At 40.2% G+C, this 18,334-nt stretch overlaps 1 protein-coding gene across 1 annotated transcript in view; it reads left to right on the top strand.

Moving 5' to 3' along the window:
* Positions 1–18,334, top strand: part of CCDC81 (coiled-coil domain containing 81) — a 74,336-nt gene that overhangs the window by 32,416 nt on the left and 23,586 nt on the right. Inside the window, 6 exon segments of the mRNA XM_036747036.1 lie at positions 1,616–1,872; positions 3,595–3,678; positions 6,168–6,285; positions 9,319–9,436; positions 17,653–17,746; positions 18,186–18,332. Of these exon segments, the coding sequence (XP_036602931.1) occupies positions 1,616–1,872; positions 3,595–3,678; positions 6,168–6,285; positions 9,319–9,436; positions 17,653–17,746; positions 18,186–18,332 (818 nt within the window).

The raw sequence follows: 18,334 nt of genomic DNA, 5'->3' as shown, positions 1-18,334 counted from the left end.
TTCTAAACCTGAGGTTTCCTTTTTTTTAAAAAATAAATCCACAAGATATCACTAGTATGAGTGGGCATTCACATAGAGTACGATGGTATAGAAACACACAGATAAGTGACACATGTGGCCGAAACAACTCACAACTCTGAAACCGTAGCTGTTTCCCCTGGATATAGCATATTTGCTGGAGGAGGTAGCTTTGATGGGCTGACTGGACCTGTTCCCTTCCACAGCTCAAATGGACTCCATAATTAGTGGTTACATCTCCTCTATGCTGGGTGCAATGTTTCCTGTTGGGTGAGTTGCCCTGTTGTAAGACACCATTATCAATGGGAACATGTAGAAAAATCTACTTTTTGCCGCTGCACTCTATAAGAGTTGCAAGGGAAAAGGCAAAAAGTAATCCCTCTTCAGAGATCAATCCTTCCTCCATAGTCTCTGCTGTCAGAGGTGGATCCTTCTCAACTGACAGAACTTCTATCTGATCTGGATTGCTTGCTTTTATTAAGCGCTTAATTTTTCTCAATGAACAAAAATCAATTTTCTCTCCCTTCAACCTCCTCATCCCCATTGAAAAAAGAAAGAGAAAAGCAGTCTTTGTAACAAATTTGCACAGTCAAAACAAATTCCTGCATTGGACATGTCTCTATAACTTTCTGCATCCTCAGTTTACCAACTCTGTCAAGAGTTTGGTAGCATGCTTCATTATTGATCCTTTGGAACTGTGGATGGTCGTTACATTGATCAGGGTTCTTAAGTCTTTCAAAGATGTTTTTCTTTATGTTTTTGTTATTGTATAAATTGTTCTGGTTTGGCTTATTTCACACAGCATCAATTAATACAAGTGTTCCCAGGTTTTCCAAAAATCATACCTTTCATAATTTCTTGGAGCACAATAGTATTCTACTATATTCCTATACCATAATTTTTTCAATAATCCTCCAATTGACGGCTATCCCCTTAGTTCTACTTCTTTACCACCACAAAAGAGCTGCTATAAGTATTTTTGCCTGTATGGGTCTTGTTTTCCTTCTTCTTTAATTTCTTTGGGGATAAACCTAGTAGTTGTGTTGTCGGGTCAGAGAGTATGCACTGTTTCTTTTAGCTCCTAGTTCCAAATTGCTTTCCAGGATGGCTATTTTGCTGTTTTCCTTAGTGATGAAAAATATAGTTCAGGATTAAGAAATGAAAGAAGCCAATGTTTTACAGATTACTAAGAAGACTTGCACATGTATACACACACATACACACACATATATATTTATGCACATATATGCACAAATGTATATATATATGTGTATGTACACACAATGAATTTAAGAGAAGGTGCTGGTCCCTGAATTTCCTCATGAGTATTTCTTAAAATAAAATACTTTACTCTCCTGGCTCCCTTTCCACTGTGCTAGGCGCTTGATATACAAAGACAAGTATTCTCTACTAAGTGACAGATGTCATTTAGGATGCTTATATTTAAAAATTTTGCATGTATAATTCTTAGGAAGCATACTATAAACAAATTATTTGTAAAACATTTTGAATTATTAAGCACAGATTAGATAGTTGTCTATGAATATATGTGATCTATATTCTAATTTTCTCTCCCATTTATTTTTTCTCCTACTAGGTGATATCCCAGTCGTTCAGCTTAACTTTGTCATGATATCCCTGGAGGGTCCTTTTAACAGGGATGTGGTGGAAGGATGTGTGAAGGAAACATTGCTCTTTTTATCCCGATCCATTTCTGTCAAACAAAATGTGGAATTTACATTCAAGGGAATAGGGGTCCTCATGATTAGAGACAGCAAAGTGAAGATGAGGTTTTATAAGGACTTCCTGTGTGCCATGGATGGAAGTGGGAATCTGGTTAAAGCTCTTTCAAATGTAAATTAATTTCTTCCTTCTTCTAACTACCTCTCCCAAGTAGTACCAGTGAATTAATGAATTATATAATGAATTCCCAATGAATTTTCTTGGACTAGGGCATACTACTACAACTACTACTCTAGAGTGAGCCCTACTCTTAAGCAAAGTTCAAGTTGAGAGGATCATAGAATTTAGAGATGGAGGGGAACTTAGAGGTTATCTAATTTAATTCCCTCATTTTACAAGTGAGGAAACTGAGACCCAAAGAACTTAAGTGAGTTGATGAAGGTCGTGTATAGGTGGCAAATGGCAGAATCCAGATTTGAACTTGGGTCGTCTTACTCCAAATCCAGCCTTCTTGCCATTGGGGTTACAGCTCCTTTAATGAGAACTTCCTTAAGGCTGTCCAAGTCTTTGCTTTATTAATTACTTAGTGGAGAGACTTGTGGGGTAGGTAGCTTTTGTTTAGGAACATGGGATTTGGAACTGGAAATGACCAGTTTAGTCTTGTTACATAGATGAGGAAACTAAGATTAAGGTGATTTGATCATTGTCACAGAAGTAACAAAAGTGGCAGGGCAAAGATCTAAACACACATCTCCAAACTCCTACCTCAATGCTTTTTTCTTCCCACTATACCCATGAGCCATTGCCAACTGAAGATAAATCATACATGAGGGAAAACCAATCTCATAGGATTATGCTAGTCAGGCAATCATAGCCTAACTTCTTTATTTTACACATGAGGAAACTGAGACCCAGAGAAGTTCATTGACTTAACCAAGGTCAAATGTGTAGCAAGGATAAGGATCAGGACACCCAAGTGATATTCCTAGCTCTATCATAAACTAGGTTAGACACCTTGGGCAAGTAACTTCTCTCTAGGCCTCAGATTTTCTCATTTGGCAAATTTGGGGCTTGGACTATAAGGTCTCAAAAGTTCCTTCTGGCTCTGATATTTGATTATTAAGTCTAATGTAATAGTAGAATGTTTGATATTTTTATCGATGATGTGGAAAAAGGCATAGATGGTATGCTCAACGTATTTTAAAAGGACACAAAACTAGAAGAAATAATGAGTGCATTGGATGACTGTCAGGATCCAAAAGGAACTTGACATCTTAGAACAGGGGTTCTAGAGCACATGTGTCATTGACCCCTTGAGCAGTTAGTCTGGTGAGTAATGGATGTCTCAGAAGAATATTTTAAATGCACCAAAAAGCTAATGAGATCTTGGGCCTTGCTGTTGCTTAATATAGCAAGGGTTGCATTAAGAGATTCCCGGAATTGGGAGGTGATAGTACCCCTTCTTCAGAACTCATCCAAAGTACTATGTTTATTTTTGGGCACCATAGCTTAAGAAGTGTATTGGTAAGCTGGAGACTCTCTAGAGAAGGGTAATAAGAATGGCCAAGGGCCTTGAATTCATATCATGTTAGGATCAGTTTAAAAACTGAGAACATTTAGCTGGAAAAAAGAAGACACAGGGAACAATAGAATAGATGTCTTCAAGTATTTCAATGGATGTTATGAGAGGGGATTAGAATGAACATTGTTTTTAAAATTGTAAAAGATTGTAAAAATTTGGCAACTAACTATAACTCAGTGACCTTTGTCTGTCTGTTAGTCTATGCTGTAATTCCTGTAGCTGCTGACTTCTATTAGACAGTTAAAGTCCCAATCTTTGTTTTCTGGGGCAAAGATGAGCATTTTTAACCTTTCACTGTCATTGTGGTACAGAGGCCTGGGACGACGGATTCAGTGATGTCTAACAGAGAGGGTACTGCACAGCGTCCTTGTAGTGTGTGCGCTTTCCCAAGGTGAGTACACCTCTCTAGTTCACACACACATACACACACACACACACACACACACACACACACACACACACACAAACATCTACTCTACCTGTTCTGACTTGTTTTGATTTCAGGGAGATTGCTTTGACTGGCTGGGCCCTAATTCACTCTCATCATTTTCTTCCCAGCTCTAAAACCAAACTTCATCCAGTCCAGCTCAGCTCTTTCCTGAGACTTGAACCTCAATATTGTCTGGGGAAGTGGAGGCTATAGCTGGGCTACAGAGATCAGGGAGTGAGAGAAGGGGTAGTGTAAGTGGTTATGAGGATCAAATGAAAAATGTGTGTAAAGTGCTTTGCAAACCTTCAAACACTATCAATGTTGATTGTTATTAACTTAGGTTAAGAGAGTTATAATGTCCAGGTGATAGTTCCATTCTACTCTGTCCTAGGACACTCCAACATACCATTTAAGGAAGGTAAACTAGAGAACTCTCCAAAGGAGAGTTGATAAAGCTAGAGAACTCATTGATAACCTAAAGAACCCTCCAAAGGAAGGTAACCAAGATGGCGAATGGCCCCAAGACCATATCATAAGAGGATAGGTTGGAGGAACTGGGTACATTTATCCCTGGAGCAGAAGATGGGATGTGACACCTGTCTTGAATAATTTGAAGGGCTGTCCTATGGAAGAGGTATTAGATTTGTTTTTCTTGGCCCCAGGGGGTAGAACAAGGAGCAAGGTTGGAAGTTAGAGAGAAGCAGATTTAGGCTTGATTTCAAGGGAAATGTCCTGACTATTAGAGTAGGATGGACTGCTTTGGGAGGTAGTAGGTTCCCTTTTGCCTTGGAAGTCTTCCAGTAAAGGTTCTATATTTGTTTTCCAGGTCCATTGTAAAAGGGTTCTTGTTCACTTACAAGCTGAAAAAAGACAGTCTCTGAGGTCTGGTTTTGAAACATACTCTCCTTCCTAAAAATGCTGTATGGGTCAAATAACAGAATCATAGACTGTTAGGGCTGGAGGGTACCTTGAGATTGTCTACTTCAATCTCTTTATTCTATGGAGGACAAAACTAGGGCCTAGAGAAATGAGATTAGCCCAAGGACACAGCTAGTTTAATGGCAGAATTAGGGCCAGGACCTGGGTCCTTTGATACCTACCCAAAGTTCTTTTCATAGCACTCTGTTTACCTTTTAAAATTCAAACAAGTTCAGATGAATTTATTTTTGGAATTGTTCTTGGAGAACTTTGCAATATTCTTTGAACTATATAATTCCAGGCCCTCATCATTAACCAAGCACTTCAGGGGAGCCTGTGGCTAGGACATGGAGCCCTAAGGTGGAAGTGAGGGCCTTGGAGGCTAGTGGACTTAGAAATGGACTTGTCAATCCACCAAAGAATGCTAATGTCATGTGTCAGTACTAGGTATCCTTTTTGAGTGACCCTGGCCCCAGAACTTGCTGGGGGATGCCCCCTCCCACATCCCCTGTTCCAAAGGTAAGTCTATTGCCGTGGTCACTATCATCTTCCCACAGGGCCCTTTATTTATGATTTTGTGTATGCATGCATGCATACATGTGTGTGTGCGTGCATGTACATTTCTATGCAGGTGTGGTATAGTAGGGAGGAGAGGTCGTAATTTCTAACAGTCTTCTTTCTAGGCTATGTATTCTTTTTCCTAAAGCCACCTAGCAATCACCCATCTTCACAGTGTTCTTGTAGTTTTCAGTTATGTACCAAAAATGAAGTAGAAAAGAGCAAAAAGAAAACAGAAACTCCAAATGAAAAGTTAAAAAAAAGAATAAATGTTTCGTGTAAAAATGGTGTCTGTGACAGCAGAGCCATGCCAGTCATGGAGGACAGTGTACTTTGCCAGGAGATAGAAAATAAAGCTTAGTCCTAGTTCTTGTCTCTGTCTTGTCACAAACTAGCCATTTATTTGACCTCCTTAGGACTTCGTTTCCGCATCTGTAAACAAGGGGTTGGGAGTAGATGATCTCAGAGGTCCCTTCTGTGTTCTGTGTTCTAAGGTTGTTAATGCTGAGCTTTCAGCCATCTTTGTGTGTGGTGTTCTAGTATTCAGTGTTAAAAGCCCCTTTCCAGTTCTATACTCTTTGTTTTGTGTTCTAATATTCTCTGTTTTAAGGTCCCTTCCAGCTCTGTGTCCAGAGTTCCAAGATTCTGTTTCTAAGCTACTTCTAGCTCTAATGTTCTGTTTGTGGTCTACCACTCTTTGTGTTAAAAGACTCTTCTAGCTCTGACATTCTTCATTGTGTTCTAACATCTTATGCTCTCAAGTCCTTTTCCAGCTCTGACATTCTGTGCCTCCTCCTGATGGTGTTCATGGATCAGGTGGAATTTTAAGAGTAACAGTAGTCAACCTTTCTAAGGACACTATTTTCAGTTTAAATTCCTATCTATCCGAAGCAGTTTACAAGAGGTAGGGGGCTACATACGCCCCTTTTTTGGGCTCTCCATAGTAGTATGCGGTATATCATTTGGCTTACCCTCTAGGATCGAAGCACCAAGGACCCAGAAACCAAACCAGCTATAGAAACCATCAAAGAAGTTGAAACGGCCGGCCCTCTAGAGCCCAAGAACAAAGACCAGGGAGAAAAAGAAGAAGTCAGAGGTATGCGAATGATGTCTGTATCCATTATGTTATTCCTTATCACTTGATATAGAAAGGTATTGCTGAGCAACTCTTGTATCCCAGCAAATTAATTGTAACACAGAATTCTGATAGGTCATTGTCTCTCTTTTCTCTAGGGGGCACCTGTTTCTTTCGCTTTCCTCCAGAAAGTAGGCTCTTGTTTGTATTCTTAGTCCCTTTTCAGGTCAAATGATTAAGAAGGAGAGGGAAGTGAAACAGACACATCTTGTCTGTCTTTAGAGCTGAGCTGGCACCCCTTCCTTTCCAGGAAGAATTTCTGGTTCAGGGGTCAGGGGACACAGTAATAGGGCAGAGACTGTGCCGGAACTGGCAAAGGGCTAGCAAGGTGACTGTGGAAAGAGGGTCTTTTAAGGAGTATGTGAGGCAGTCTGATCTTACCAGAGAGCATTCCTAAAGCATCATAGAATGTCAAAGTAGTGTAACACTGTGGAGGTTTTAAAAAGAGAGTGTTTACTTCAGAAGGTATACCGCAAATATATATATACATATATATATATATACATATACACACCCGCATATATGTCTACACACAGATATATATATATATATATATGTATACACATGCATACCACACACACATACATATACACGTATGTATGTATGCATGTATATATGTATAAACTCACTCCCCACACCTGGCAGGTACAATCCCTCTTTCCTCCTCTACCACTTCAGCCTCTGGGGAGGCAAAGGGAATTAGTTTCATAGTTTAGCTCACTTCCCATACAGCACAGCATCAGGCTCAAGTCCAAAACTCCCCTCAGTTTTGAGCCTCAGACACTCTGGCTTCTCAGGACTTCCGTGCCAGCCTTACTGCCCTTCCTGTAATTGTGACTCCCACAGCACCATGGTTTGAACACCTGGTCCCACAAGGTGATCCTCCCACACCTGAAATTGAGGACAAAGTGAGTCAATCAATGTTCTAGTCATGCTATACATACATGCATATATACATACATACACAAATATATATATATATAATATATATATAATACACACATATATATGTGCATATACACGTACCCCCTTCAGATCTTTTTTTTTGTTGTTGTTGTTATGGACCTCTTGGGCAGTCCAGTGACACCTAAGGGGCTTCTTTTGAGAATAACGGTTTAAATGCATGAAATAAAATGCATAGGATTGCAAAGAAAACTAAATTATATTGAAATACAGTTATAAAAATATATTAAAAAATTCACTAGACCCTGGGTTAAGAACACCTGGCTGCTTTAGTTCATTTCCTTCTCCAGCTCATTTTACAAATGAGGAAACCGAGGCTAACAGAGTTAAGTGACTTGCCCAGGGTCACACAGCTAGAAAGTGTCTGAGGCTAGGTTTTAATTCAGGAGGATGAGTCTTTCTAATTCTAGGCCTGGTGCTCTATCCACTGCACTACCTACCCACCCTCAAATCTCCATCCTTAGCCCTCCGTAATCTCCAGTTCCTACTGCTTCCCCTATAGAAAGTTTCCATTTCAGTCAACTTACTCACTCATTACATACCACCATGGGTTGTACTTTCTGGTCTCTGTTCTTTTTCTCACATTGCTTTCATTAAATTCAATTTCATTTTATTTTTAGATTCATAATTGCCTTCCTCCCACCTCCTTCTTCCCCTCACTTCCCCCTTCCCCTTAAGAAAGCAAGGAAAACAAAACCTGTTATACAAATGTATAGTCAAGAAAAACAAATTCCCACCTCCCCTTCTTGTTCCCTGCCAAATACACCTCAATTTGCACTTGACTCCCTCATCCCTCTTTCTGGAGGTGAAGGAGCATGCTTCATCATGCGTCCTATGGAATTGTGACTGGTCATTGTGTCCACACCATGACTTTTCTTCCTGGAGTGTATCCCTTACCTGCCATGCACTGACTCACAACCTACTTTTCCTTCAAGGCCCAATCCTATCTCCTTCAGGAAGCAATCTTTTCCTCCTCTGAAATCATATCATTTAATATCTGTACCATTTATTTGGCTGTGATACCTTCTTTTGTTAGGGCGGGTAAATGATACATAGATAGAGCACCAAACCTAGAGTCAGGAAGACCTGAGTTCAAGTCCAACCTCAGACACTTACTGCTATGTGATGCTGGGCAAGTCACTTAACCCTTTTGGACTCGGTTTCCTCATCTGTTGGTTCTTGTCCTTCATTCTCAAAGAAGACCAAATTGACATCACTATGTTAGAGTCAAGTTGCAGTGTGTCTGTCTGTGGCTGATCAGACCAATATGAGCTCGGAATATTCCATCACAGGTTGGGCACAAATAGTCCATGTGAACATTTGGGGTGAATTCTCTTTAAGTTTGCACATTTTGTGTTTCTCTTGAGCTATTTCAATTCTGCTTTGCTTATAGAGCACAGCCACTTCTCTGATGAGGGCACCCCATTCTGGGCAGTCCTGTGCCAGTGTCTCCCATGTCACACAATCAATTCCAAAGTTCTTAAGAGAGACCTTGAGAGGATCCTTGTATCCCTTTTTCCGACCACCATGTGAATGCTTGCCCTGTGTGAGTTCTCCATAAAATAGGTAGGGAATCCCTCATCTGCTAAATGAGCTGGAGAAGGAAATGGCAAACCACTCCAATATCTTTGCCATGGAATCCCTAAATGGGGTCACAGAGTTGGATACAACTGAACAACAACAAATTTTCTTTTGCAGCTTTGAACCATTACAGTTATTTAACTTATCATATATTTATGTCTTATATCACCAACCAGATTATAAGCTCTTGGAGGGCAGCACCGTCTTAAGTATCTTTTAATTCCCTCCAGTGCCTTGAATGTAGCAGGCACACAAGTAAATATTTGCTGATTGACTATGATAGGGTTAAAAAAATTTAAGATGATGAGAGTGTCATCCAGCCTCAGAAACCCAGCATTCCACAAATTATCGAGTATATTTTATACAGGTGTGAATGGCAAATTCATATTTAAAATGCCTTTGAAAATCTGCTTCAGGGGCTTCTACTTCTTTTTATTCTTCATTTTACAGAGAGCATTTCAGCCAAGAGGCTCCGGGCTAGGCAAGCTATCTCTCCTGTCAAAGTGACAGGAATCAACTTGATAGACAGGGTGGAGAAGAACAATCAGCTGAAGCCAGCTCCTGAAAGGTGAGTCATTCCCTAAAAGTCCTAAAGGGTTTTTTTTCTTAAATTGGCATTTCCCTAGTGCACTTAAAGAATGATGAATCATTAAAAAAATCTAACATTTCACATGGCAGTAAATAAGGTGAGGAGCATAATCTATTGACAGCAACTGAGGCTAAGCCTTTGTTTTGTGACCTAATTTCATGTTTGGACCATATTACTCTTTAGTGCTCCATGAGTATTTTTACTTAGGATGATATTTATAATGGTCATGCCTCCTTATTGTGATGCTAGGTCAGGGGATCTCACTTCCTAACTTGGTCCAGGACTTCTGGATAGGGTGTTAAAAATAAAAGGACACTATTCTGTAGTAGAAAGAGTACCATACTTAGTGGGGGACAGAAAAATCTGGATCTGAGTCCTAGCTTTGCCATTTATTAAATGTCTGACCTGACCTGGACAGTTCACTTAATTCTATAGTTTTCTGTTTTCTTTATATGTAAAATGGATATAATACTTCTTGAATTACCTACCCTAGAGAATGGTTTGAGATTGCGTATTTAAAGTACTATGTAAAAAGTAAAGTCTTGTGTATGAAGGTATCATTTTTTGAGAGTTCAGGGCAGTACGTTAATCAGACATTACTGATCATGAGCTACATGCCATCCTTTATGTAGTTACCATGAGTATCTGTGTGATATCCGTTTTGTAAATTATCTGTAGTACATTTTTAGTTATAGGCTGATTCTTCTTTGTTGGCAGAAATAATTGAACATAGAAGCATTTGGAAGCCACTATGGTTTTGTAAGGGAGTGCCCGGATACTATCTGTATTTCAGGCATATCACTTTGTCAGTTGCATGGAGGATGAATTGGAGAAAGGAAAGATTTGAGACAGAGAGATCCATTAGAAGGTTATATATTTCAATAATCCAGGAGAAAGGTGAAAAAGGCCTGAACTAGGTTAGAGGCCATATAAGTTGACAGAAGGGGATGGGTGTGAGAAGTTGAATGAATAAGGCTGGGTAACTGTGAGGTTTGAGGGAGAAGTGAAGAATTGAGGATGACTCTGTGTTTCAGAACCTGAAAAGTTAGTGGTACCTTTGACAAAGATAGGCAAGTTCAGAAGAGGAGCAATTTTTTTGGAAAGATAATGAGTTTTGTTTTGTACATGCTTAGTGTGAGAATCCCCAAAGGACTTTCAGTTTGATAAATCCAAAAGGCAGTTGGTGTTGTGCTAGCTCAGGAGAGAAATAGTCCAATAAATAGATATAAATGATAGTTGCACCCATCAAAGCTGATAAAAGATATGAGAGAGAGAGAGACAGAGAGAGAGAGAGAGAGAGACAGAGACAGAGAAACAGAGAGAGACAGAGACAGAGCGAGAGAGAGAGAGAGAAAGAGAGAGAGAGAGAGATTCTAGACGGAAGAAAGAAGAGAACCCAGGACAAAGCCTGAAGATGGTATACTCAGAGGTAGGGCATGGACATGAATGAAATATTTAAGCAAAGGAAACTGAAAAGGAGTAGCTAGAAAAGGTGGTGGTTGTTATTGTTTGTCCTACCATTTTCTTGAAGAGGACCATGACATCAGGGAGGTGATGCCATGACATCCAAGTGAATTGGATTCAAGTGGGAGAGGGCTGTGCAAAGTCACAAGCTTCACTCTCTCCTCCGGAGCCATCTGGGTCCAGTTGTGAGCTAGAAAGAGAGGAGAATCAAGAGAGAACAGTGTTATAACAGTGTTATGGAAACCCAGAGAAGGTAAGAGTATCCAGGAAGAGAGAGGGTGATCATCAGTGTCAAGGGCTGCAGATAGATTAAGAAGGATGACTGAAAAAAGCCATTGATTTGGCAGTTCGTAGGTCATTGGTAACTTTAAAGAATTCCCAATTGAGTAATGAGGTTGGGAGCTAGACTGCAAAGGGTTGAGAAGTGAGGAGAAAGGAAGCAGGAACAAGGATAGTTTTTTTTTAAAAAGGAGTTTGGCTGTGAAATCAGAAGAGATACTTATGAAAGGTTGAGGGAATGGAAGAGTTAAAGTGAATGTATTTTTTTTAAAGGAAGAAAGAGAGTTAGACGTATTTGTTGATAGAAGGGGGAGTTAAATTCTTAGGGGAACAGGTTACGCAGAGAAGATGAAAATTTTGAATCCTCATACTGGCACACAAATACCTTGTCATGGAAGAATTACAAGGTCATTCAAAGTCTAGTTACTATGTGTTACAATTATGTATATCCTGATTTTCAAAACCTGTCCTCATCCTACGTTTCCAGGCTTATTAAATATTACTGCACCCTGTGTACTCTACCATCAAGCCAAACTGGCCACCTTTCTGTTCCTCATCTGTAGTCCTCCATTTTCAGTCTCTATGCCTTTACATTGGTTGTACCCCATGGCTATAATGGCTTCCTTCTTTGCCTCTGTCTGTGGGAGTCTGAGGTTTCCTTCAAGATGCAGCTCAAGCGTCACCTTCTGAATGAGGCCATTCCTAGTTCCTCCCTTCCCCAAGTTCTCTGCCTCTCCCCTGCCCCTGGTTGTCTCATATCTGATTTTTTGGATTTGGTGTATGCTTATACATGTGTATATTGTCTTCTCTCTCCCTCCCATTAGAATGTAAGCTTCTTGAGGGCAAGTTTCATTTTTGTATTTGTGTCACTAGAGCCTAGTAATTGCCTGCCACAAAGAATACTTTATAAATGCTTGTGAATTGATTTATTGGCTGCTATTTATATAGACCCAATGTGTGATCTATGTAAAATTTGTCCTTACCGCCCTATTGTTTTTTCATCAGCATCAGCATCAGCATCAGCATCGATATTTGTCTTGTGCCTAGATTACTAAAGCAACGTCTTACATTCCTCCTTTGTTTTTCCTAGTTTTGCTCTCTTTTGCTATATCCATTTATCCTAAAGTTAACAACATCCTTTTCTGAACCAGGGCACTGATTCTTCCTTATTTACTGTGGAGACTGATCAAAACTGGGAAACTAAGTATTCCCGTTCCTGGGAAATGAGAAACTTTACGTTCATACAAATGCTCTCTTGAATATGAGACATCAACATTAAGCAAACCAGTCCCCCATTGTTTAAAAATTTTCAATAGTCCCTGCCTATCTGGAAGAAAGTGTTTGTGTCAAGTTTTATGTCCCAGCGAAAGAAGGAAAGGGGTTAATGACAACGTGGTGCCCCCGGGGGAGTCCGGCAGCAGAGGAATCCAGTTTAGTTCAATGAGCATTTACGAAGTGCCTTCTGTGAGCCAGGCACTATACTAGGCTCTGGTGATACACAGACAAAAATGAGTCTGCCCTGAAGGAGCTTGTGTGTGACCAAGGGGATGAGAGGTAAATAAATATGTGTATATTTATGCACATATTTATAAAATAAGCCCAAAGTAATTGGTGGTGGTGGGGGCACTAGGAAATGGAAGAATTTCTGTGAACTTTTGTTTTATCTTATGAACAATGGGGTTAGTGGTGGTGTTGTTCAGTTGTTTTCACGGGTGTCCAACCCTTCGTGATCCCATGTGGGGTGTTCTTGGCAAAGATACCAGATGGTTTGCCTTTTTCTTCTCTCACTCATTTTACAGATAAGGAAACTGAGGCAGACAGAGTTAAGTGACTTATCCAGGGTCACAGAGCTAGTAAGCTTCTGAGGTCAGATTTGAGCTCAAGAAGATGAGTCTTCCTGACTCGAGGCTAGGCATTCTGTCTAATGTGCCACCTCTTGTTTTTCAGGGTTATTGTGAGAAAAGCAGTTTCCAAGCTTTGCATAAAGCTTTGATAAAGCTGCTATTAAACATGTAATGGGTATTCCTCTTTTATGAAATTGATGTAATATGTAAGGGATGTTGAATTTGAATTATAATACTGAGGATTTGAGTTGTTCCAAAGATTGAGGATCTGGTGAGTATCCATTTTATGGATTTGTTCCATTTCAGAGAGTGCACCTCATTTCTAGGTTTATGAATATTAGCTGAGGGAGTTGGGGGCTTTATGCAAACCTGACTCCTACTTGTTCTTCCATGGAGAGATTATTTAAAAAGCACAGGAAGCTGACTCACAACTGTCCAAAGGGATTTGAAGCATTGCAGTTTTTAAGGACAAATAGCTATTAATCTGGAGAGGATTGTTTTCCACAGACTAATGCAGTCCACATTCCTCTCAGGGCAAAGGTGACTCTAAATGGAGCAGTGATCCATTTTACCTTCCCTTTGGTGGGGGAGGATTATTTTGAGAGGTTGGTGAGCTTTCCAGCTGCATTTCTCTAGTTATGTCATGTTATTGGTTTCAATGGTGAGGTTGCTTTTCTGCGTGTGTTTTGTGTTGGCCACAGGTGGTAATGTGGTTAATGTGATCATGTGGTATTACCGATGTTAAGTCCCTTCAAAGGATCCTGCCACCTTGGCTATGTTGCTTTGGCTAAGGTGTATTTGTATTTGTAGGTGAGAGGGAAAATGAGAAGTAAAGTAATTTTCTTGGCTTGTGCTGAAATAATGAAATTCTTCCATTCTGGGGCCCAATAATAAGAGCTGGCATTTGTATGGCACTCTCACGTTTGCAAAGCACTGGAAGTAATCTATTTCATTTGACCCTCACAATAACCACTTGAGGTAAGTAGAATATTACTTCACTTTATAGACTGAGGAAACTGGCTTCGGGAGAGGCTGAGTGGTCACCAGCTAATAAGTGTTTGTGGTGTTAGAACCTGGTAGAAATCAAGTCTTTCCTGCCTCCAAGTCTAACACTCTACGCCTGCTGAGAATGGACTAGGGCACTCTACTAAAGCAATTGGGGCTGGGAGAGGGGAGGGGTAACTATCAGTTTGGACAAAAGAAATACTTAAAGAACACACTGAACATCAAATTCATTATCAGGAAGATGCTTCTCACATTGGAAAGAAGGGAGCAGACTAGATTAGATGGAATGAAGAGCCTCAGAATGAGAACATAGGTATATAGAGTGCATCATTGGCCTCAATGCATTCGAGTTGGCAGGCCTGAACTATATTATATCCCATAGTATGGAAAGAATATATAAACAGGATTGCTGAACTGTTTGGCAGATTCTTTGCAGAATGATGGAGAAATGGGAGAGGTGCTATAGATCTGGAAACCAGGAAACATCCCACATTTCAAAAAGCAGATGAGGGCAAGATCTGAATGGAGATCCAACAAAGGAGACCAAGAAGGAGTGGTCAGACAGGTAGAAGGAGGACCAGGGGATTGCAGTGTCATGAAAGCTTAGAGCAGGGGTGGGGAACCTGCGGCCTCGAGGCTATACGTGCCCCTCTAGGTCCTTGAGCGCAGCCCTTTGTCTGAATCCAAATGGAGGTTGCAGGTTTCCTGGCTTAGAGAGAAGAGTGTCAAGTGGAAGAGGGTGATTGACTATTACAGGCTGCATGGAAGGCAAGAAAGATTAGTATTGAGGAAAGGCCATTAGATTTGGGAGTGAAGAGATTATTGATGACTTTGGAGAGAGCAGTTTCAGTAGAATGATGAGGTCCTAATCCAGACTACAGAGAGTTAAGAAGAAAGTGAGCAAAAAGAAGTGGAGGCAGCCTTTTCAAAGATTTTAACCATGAAATAAATGCAGGAGAGATGTAAGATGTTAGCTAGCCAGCATGGATAGACTCAGTGAAGGTTTTCCTTTCTTTCTTTCTTTCTTTCTTTCTTTCTTTCTTTCTTTCTTTCTTTCTTTCTTTCTTTCTTTCTTTCTTTCTTTCTTTCTTTCTTTCCTTCCTTCCTTCCTTCCTTCCTTCCTTCCTTCCTTCCTTCCTTTCTTTTTTCTTTCTTTCTTTCTTTCTTTCTTTCTTTCTTTCTTTCTTTCTTTCTTTCTTTCTTATAATGGACCCAGTCAGCATGGTTTTGTGATTTAGTGCAACTGCAATCCATCTTCCTCTCAGCTATCAAATTTCTAAGGCACAGTGAGCCTGACAGTGGCACCTCTCTCCCCCATTCAGTAAACTCCAGTGGCTCCCTATTACCCCTAGGATCAACTATACAACCTTCTCTTTGGTCTTTAAAGCCCTTTGCCACCTGGCACCTTTCTCCCCTCCACGTACTCTGCGTTTCATTCTGGTCTAATGTCCTTAGAAGAAGATGCTCCATTTCCCAACTATGGATTTTTGCTTGGTGTCCCCCATCCCTGGAATTCTTTTCCTCTGCATCTCTATCTCCTGGCTTCCTTCAAGTCCCAGCTAAAATCCCACCTTCTAAGAAGCCTTTTCTGATCCCCCTTTCTCTTTATTGATTATCTTGAATTTTTGTCCTTTATATATCTTTTTATGTCTACAGGTTTCCATGTTGTCTTCCCCCCTTATGGACTGTGAACTCCTTGAGAACAGAAACTTTTTTTCCCCTGTCTTCGAACTCCCAGCACTTAGCCCAGTGACTGGAACATAATAAGTGCATTATACGTACTTGTTGATTTTACTTGTATTAACATATAATAGCAAAGACAGCATGGTATAGCAAATGAAAGAGAATGGTGGAGTCAAATAACCTGAATTCTAGTTCTGAATATATTATTTATTAAATGCATAAGCTTAGGTAAGTCACTTCATTTATCTGACTCTCAGTGTTCTTTTCTCTTAAATGGTCATAATTTTGTATTGACAACTAATCTACTTCACAGGGCTATTAAATCAGAGAGCAGTAAGGTCACTTACTTATGGCTTATTGGTAATGGCTTATTGTCATTTTCCCCCCTACTTCATGGTAGGTGGTTGTTAGAAAGTGCTTTGTAAACTATAAAATGCTACAGAAATATCAATTCTTATTATTTAAATTTTTGTTCATTGTAGAGGAGGTCATAGAGAGGCAGTTTCCAAATCACTATAAGAATATTATTTTAGCAAATTAAACTGTCCAACAATGGAAGTTAGTGAGGTCTGGTGTCACTGTTTTATTAGAAGAACTAGAGGAAAAGACCTCCAGCAATGTTGGGTAGCTCGCCTATGAATGTAGGAAGACATGGACCAGAATGACGCTGGATAAGAAGGGGAAAAAGGGGGAATATTCATTTATTAACCACTTGCTATATACCAGACCCTGTGTTAAGTATTCTATGGATATCTCATTTAAAGGCATGTATGAATTTTGATCTGCACTGGTAGAATCATGTCCATATTGATGCTATTACAAATTCATCAGAATATCATAGTACCAAAATAAAGATTATGAACAAGCAAAGCAGTACTTAAAAGGGATAAATAAATGTAAAGTTCTACCCTTGGGCTCAAAAAATAAACTACCCAAGTCCTGCATGTGGGCATCATGGCTAGAAAGCAGTTCATGTGAAAAAGATGAATCAGCATTATTAAGTTGTGTGAAAGAAGCATTTGTTGTTGAGTTGTTTCAGCTGTGTCTGACTTTTTGTGAGCCCATTTGGGGTTTTCTTGGGAGGGATACTGGAATGGTTTACCATTTCCTCCTCCAGCTCATTTTATAGAAGGGGAACTGAGGCAAACAAGATTAAATGGCTTGCCCAGGGTCACACGAGTAGTTAAGTGTCTGAGGCCAGATTTGAATTCAGGAAGAGGAGTCTTCCTGGCTCCAGGCCTGGCACTCTATCCTCTGCACCACCTAGCTATGCTGAAAGAGGCATAGTGTTCAGAAAAAAGGAGCTTAGTCAGGCTTTGCTCTGTCCTGATCATTCCATATGTGGAGGAATTAGAGAGAGTGACCAAGATGGGTGAGTGTACCCACAGTCATGTCACCTGAAGAACAGTGGGAGGAGCTTGGGATCCTTGGGCCAAAGAAGAGAGGGCTTGAGGCAGGGGAATAGGATGTGATTGCTGTCTTGAGAAGTTAAAAAGGTTGTTATTTTGGAGAGTGATTAAATATGTTCTGTTTCGGCTTATGGGCAGAACTGGGGAGAACAATGGGTGGAAATTTCAGGCAGGTATATTTTGGCTCAGTAAAAAGTTCTATGTCCTAACAATTAGAGTTGTCTATAAATGAAATGCCTTGCTCATTGAGGAAGGGGGCGGGTGGGCAGAGGGTGGGGTTCTGTCAGTGGAGTTCTTCAAGTAAAGGCTGGAGGATTACTTGTCAAAATACTGATGAGGAGATCCCTGTTTCAGGGCTAGGTTGGACTTCACTGAATGACTTCCAAGGTCCTTTCCAACCGTGCTGTTCTTTGCAGAAGTTTGCTTTCCATCAGAAGGCAAAGAAATGAATATTTAGCATAGAGGAGAGATGGTATTAAAGAGAAACTGATGATCTGTTTCATCTTTCTAGATTAAAATCACCAGGTTCTCTGAAAGCAGATATGGACATGAAGATGAAAACTGCTATCGTCCCACTTTGCCAGGGCCACGTAAAAGCAGGACAGGTAGCATATTTAAAACCAAGCTAACAAACAAGGTTCTCCTTAATCTCTCATTTCTGCTTTTCATGGAGAATGCTATGTTTATTTTCTTTCAATTATTATGTTTTAGTCGAGGTGCCTCAACTAATAGGCATAGAGACCAAGCCAATAATTCGAGTTACTAATTCACAGATCCCGTTATCCCTTTTCCATGTCATCACATATTAATTGCTGGAGGTGTGACTCCTAAACAGTTTTTTTTAAAAAGCATCTTGGGGCCCTATGTATAAAATAAATTTCATTACTGGCAATTGTCACCAGTAAGTAGTTTTCTTCCATGAAATGTGTTTGGTGACCGCAAACCTTTTGAAAGCTTTCAAGACTTCCAGTTGTATGAAGGGGGAGGGGGGAGAAAGGAAAGGCTGTAAGTGACTTTAATATCTCCTTCAATTTGCTATTTTAGGAGATGTGCTATGTATGCTTACAACGAGCCCAACGGAATGTGCCAGTGTACCTCACCGAAGAGAGGAAAAGGAAGGAAATAGAAGATGACCGGATCATACAGCAATATCAAGTGCTGAAAGACCAGGAGGCCCTCTTTAGACATCAGGT

This window comes from Trichosurus vulpecula, chromosome 2, assembly GCF_011100635.1.
Source record: "Trichosurus vulpecula isolate mTriVul1 chromosome 2, mTriVul1.pri, whole genome shotgun sequence".
Classification (NCBI taxonomy): Eukaryota; Metazoa; Chordata; class Mammalia; order Diprotodontia; family Phalangeridae; genus Trichosurus; species Trichosurus vulpecula.
This window is presented reverse-complemented; position numbering and strand designations above follow the sequence as displayed.